Here is a 4,957-nt window from a genome sequence, read left to right as displayed (position 1 = left end):
ACATTTACCGGATTTGGGTCCCGTTAAAAAAAAGTAATAATTACAAAAAACGTTAAATTTAATAAAAAAAGCTTTTTTAAAGGCAAGCAAAAAAAGGACCCAATTAACGTAATTATTTACAATTTGTTAGTTAAATACAACGAAACGGAAAACCCGTTTGCAACCCGAAAAGGAATTGTTAATGCGCTAGGGCTTTTTTAACCGAAAAAGCTTTAAGCACTTACCTTTGCTACCGAACATTAAGGTTAAAAATCGGGGGTAAAAAAGCCAGGTTTTATCGTAATTACAAAAGCTAAAGCCGCAAAGGATTCGGCCGACGGGCCGGATCCAAACGCGCACAAATTTTTAATTCCAAATGCTTTAAAAAATGGCCATAAAGCAAAGTAAATGCGTAATACGGGCTTTCCACGTATAGGCAATTTGTATTACGGCTTTATACGGCCCGGGAAAAGCGATAGCTTCCCGCCGGTAAAGGGTAAAAGTAACGACAAACCCGAAAAATAACCTTTAAAACCGTTAAGGCTAGCTTTACCTTATAAAGCAACAAGCCGGTTTTTGCTTACTTTAGGACCGGATATGCTAATCGCGATTACAAGCGGCACTTTTGCGGCGCCCCCAATCGCGATACCAAAAGCGTTTAAAGCTTTTAAGGGTTTGTCCGAAACAAACCCAAACGAGCAAAAAGCGCCGCTTTCCCTTTTTCCTCCGGTTAAAAAGGGCAAAGGCCAACCTCGCAAAAGGACGGGCTTTTTGTTTTCGCCCAAAGCTTTTTTTTTTAACGCGTTTTTACCGAATTCGTTAATAATTACGTTTAAAGCGATTCGCGCCGTAACGCGTGCGGCCGCAAAAAAGAAAAAAAGGAAAAAAAAAAAAAGGAAAGCAAACGACGCAATAACTTTAATAACGCTATTTTTTATTACGGTTTAGCGATAACGTTTAACGTTCCCAAACCAAAAGTTAAAAACGCTGCTTTTAAAGCAAGCTTAATAAACGAAAGCTAACGAACCTTTTTTAATACGTATTTATTTAATTAATAAACGGCGATTAAAAAAAATAATTTTGGCTATTGCCCGGTTTACAAAATAATTGCAATTGCCGTAGCGAAAATATCGAAGCGCAATAGCCTTTAAAAAAATAAGCGGTTATACCGAAACGAATTACAACGAATCCTAAAGTTTTAGCGAAAGCTTAATACGCACCCGCATAAAAAAAAATTTAAATAATTTGCTTTCGGGAAAATTAACGAGCTATTAAAAAAAGGAATTTGGAAAAAAATTCCGAAAAATTTATTTAGTAGCAAAGCTATTAACATTGCCTGGGTATTTATTTACAAATTCGACGAAAACGGTTACGTTACGGACTATAAATCCCGCGCGGTAATTAAAGGTAATTAATAACCCAACGGTTTGGAAAAAATTTACGCTATTACGCTTGCAACCAAAAGCTTTAAAATTATAATGGTAATTATGGCTTATTTCGACTTTGAAGCGCACCAAATCGACGTTAATAAAGCTTTCCTTTACGCAAAAATTGGCGATAACCATATACCCGTTTACGTAAAGTTCCCCCTTGGGTATTACCGAAAAAGGTTCGTAGCCCGGCTTAAAAAAGCCTTATACGGGCTACGAAATTTACCGAAATTATGGTACCTAGCCCTCGAAAAAACCTTTAAAAAGCTAAAGCTTACCCCGTTAACGGAAAAGCCTTATTTATTTATAAGCACAAAACGTAAGGTTTTCTTTTTTTTGTACGTCGACGATATAATTATCCTTAACCGTGCTACGCATTTAAAAATGGCAACGAAAATATTAAACGGTTTTAAAAAAAGTACAAAATAAAAAAAGAACCATTTAAGGTCTTTTTTAAGGTTTAAATCGTAAAGGACAAAAAGGCACGAACAATAACCTTGTACTACAATTTTTATATCGACAAAATCGTTAATACTTTTAATTTTGGGAACAAAAGCGTAAAGCGCTCCCTTTTGCTTAGCTAAACGCTTAAAAAAAATTTAAAAGTAGCAATACCCGCCGAAGTCCTGGCCATGCAAAAAAAAGTCGGGTTTATACTTTATACGGCCATTACCATCCGCCCAAACGTTGCTTTTGCAAGCGCAAAACTTTCCAAATACTTTACAAACCCAAGTAAAAAGCATTTAAAAGCGGCAAACCATACCCTTTTGTATTTAAAAAGGTCGAAATCCTATTGCATCCGGTTAAAGAACGTTCCAAAGTCCGACCATTTGCTTTTTGCTTTAAACGCTTCCTTTGCTAACGACAAAAAAACGAAAAAGTCGTTTAAAGGATACGTTATGTTCCTATTCGAAAGGCCCGTAGCGTAGAAAGCAAAGAAATAGGCTACCGTTACAACGTTTACCATAAAAGCAAAACTTTTAGCGCTTATAAAGCTCGGAAAGGAAACTATCGCTATGCAAAAGCTTTTTTAAAACCTACGCTTAAAAATTAATATTTTTTAAAAACTTTGCTATAATAACATACAAACGATCCAATTGGTAATTAAAAAGGGCACCCGCATTAATACGGTTTTAAAGCACGTGGATATTATAAATATATAATTACGCCAAAAGTACCAAAAAGGAACGTTTAACGTGGTATATTTTAAAACCGCCTTTATGCCAGCAAACGGGCTTACCAAAAACCTCCCGCTTTACAAGTTTAAAACATTTAAAATTGCTTTAAAGTTGTACGATTCCTTTAAGGACGGGTCGGCAAGCTTAATACGCAATTAAAAACCTCGGAACAAATACCAAAAGCGTATAACGTTTGCATAAAAGCACAACGCAAATTCCTTTCCTATTAATAAATATAAAATATACCGGTTTTAAACAATAAAACGGCATTTAATTATAACGCGTGCAGCTTCCAAAAGCGCTGTACCTTTTTTTTGTTCATTTTTCCTTTCCATCCTAGCTTTAGCCCTTACCCATTATTTAGTAAATAAAAGCATTTTTATAAAGGAAATAGCCCCGAGCTATTGCGGTTTTAATGTTACCTTTTTAACTTTTTTCGTTATTATTACCATTTTCCCTTTTTTTTGGGGTCGGGCCACGAAAAGCAGAATCATTTCGACGAAAAGCCTTTTTATTCTTTTTTTTGGCTTTATCCTTTTATTTGCTGCCCGGTTTCGGGTAAGGCTCGAAAAAATGGCTTACCACTTTTTTAAGCTTTTTAATTTTAAAGCAAAAGCTACCCAAAAGCTTTTTTTGGAATAAAGCAATTGCAATGCGCAATTGGGGCAAAAAAGGGAAAGGGTTGCAACGGTAATTGCTTTAAGCACATTAAATACACCGTAAAGTATAACCATTCCGAAAGGAGCGCGCTATGGGCTTATTGCTGCAAAGGCCCCGAAATTTTGTTAAAAAGCTTTTGGTGCACTTATCGTATGGGACCGCGCGGGAAATGGTACTATTAAAAAAGCTAATTAAAACGTTCCCGTTAAAAAAGGGTCAACGGTTTCGCTGGAAGGAAAGGCCAAATAGCATTTTTTTTAAGGATTAAAACGGAAAAAAGGGGGTAATTAGCATAAAACCCGCAAAAACGGTTAAAAACGAACTAATTTGGTTATTTACCTTCGTTTTTTTACCCGCTTTGCGCTTTCGGGTATCGGGAAAAACGACGGGCTTATCGTTATTATCGTTATTTTTTTAAACAAACCGATTAACGAATTTATCGAAATTAAAATTGATTTTAATCGTTTAACGAATAGGTTAATCGGGCCCAAAGCTTTTGCTTGGTTTAGCCGAAGCTTAAAAAGTACCGGTCGGGTTGGGTTAGGGATTAAAACGAAAGGTGCAAAAAATAGCAAAAATAACCGGAAGCTCGAAAACGGTTACGGTAATATTAATTAAGGTCCAAATTAAAAAACGGCGCAAAGCTTCCATCCGTTTAGCGTAACGAGCCCAATTAATTTTAACCCGTTTAGCGCTTTCGGTAAACGCACGCGCTTTTATCGCTTTAATTGCTTGGGCGTTATTCCAAACCTTTTTGCGAATAGCTTGTTGCTTTCGCGCGTTTTTTGTATTTTGCTGCTTATCCTTTTCCGCGAAAAATTTACTTTTTTTTTGCTTATCCTTTTCGATTTATTGGGCTTTTTTCCTTTCTTTAAACAATGCTTTTTCCGTTTGCTTAGCTTTAATTGCTAAAATAGCTATGGCCGTTTGCAAATCCGCATTATACGCGTACAAAACGAAATTAGCGAAAAAGCAATAAATTGGTAAAAAAGCAAAAAATTACAATTTATTTTTTTGGGTTTAAACCCGGTTAAGCTTTTTGCGCTTAGCGCGCTTTCGAACGGTTGCACGCGTTGCTTTATTACCGGCAATACCCATTTTCCAGCCAATTTATTAATACCGCACAACGTTTTTAAAACATTACGCCGCCGCGTAAAGCACTTACAATTGCTTGCTTTTGCTTTTGCGAAAATTTTTATATTAACAAAAGCTTAAACGATAGGAACGAAAGCGTAAAAACTTACGAATTAATAAAAAAATGGTGGTAAAAAGGAAAAAAAAGGAAGGCCGGAACGAAATAAAAAAAAAAAGGGTTTTAATTGCTACGCTTACCTTTTCCCGGTAATAGCTAAAGCATTTACCTCGTTACTTTTTGTAGCTAAAGCATTTGTTTCGTTGCCTTTAGCAACGGGGAGCGCTTGCTTCGTTACTTTTCAAAGCTAATGCGCTTTTACGGTTACCCTTTAAAAGCGGAAAACGCTTGCTTCGTTACTTTTTAAGGCTAATGCGCTCTTACAATTAACTTTTAAAAGCGCGGTAAGCTTTTAAATCCTACGCTATTAATATAGCAACCAATTTCCTTTTGTTTTATTTACAAATAACCTAAAAGGCTCGCTTAAGGGGTGTATTACAAAGTAAACAGTATATATTGTTATAAAAAAGCTTTAAGCATAAATATTAAATGCTTAAGGCATCGGAAAAGCGGTCCCC

At 35.9% G+C, this 4,957-nt stretch overlaps 1 protein-coding gene across 1 annotated transcript in view; it reads right to left on the bottom strand.

The window, feature by feature from the left end:
* Window positions 1–4,148: 4,148 nt before the first annotated feature.
* Window positions 4,149–4,957, bottom strand: part of GGTG_13875 (hypothetical protein) — a gene marked incomplete at both ends in the record, with an annotated part of 1,953 nt that continues 1,144 nt past the window's right edge. Inside the window, 4 exons of the mRNA XM_009231797.1 lie at window positions 4,149–4,164; window positions 4,413–4,427; window positions 4,580–4,625; window positions 4,764–4,788. Of these exons, the coding sequence (XP_009230061.1) occupies window positions 4,149–4,164; window positions 4,413–4,427; window positions 4,580–4,625; window positions 4,764–4,788 (102 nt within the window). The remainder of the gene's footprint in view (window positions 4,165–4,412; window positions 4,428–4,579; window positions 4,626–4,763; window positions 4,789–4,957) is intronic.

The sequence above is a fragment of the Gaeumannomyces tritici genome, assembly GCF_000145635.1.
Source record: "Gaeumannomyces tritici R3-111a-1 unplaced genomic scaffold supercont2.70, whole genome shotgun sequence".
Lineage (NCBI taxonomy): Eukaryota > Fungi > Ascomycota > Sordariomycetes > Magnaporthales > Magnaporthaceae > Gaeumannomyces > Gaeumannomyces tritici.
The sequence above is the reverse complement of the archived record's forward strand: the minus strand, read 5'-3'. Positions and strand labels throughout refer to the sequence as shown.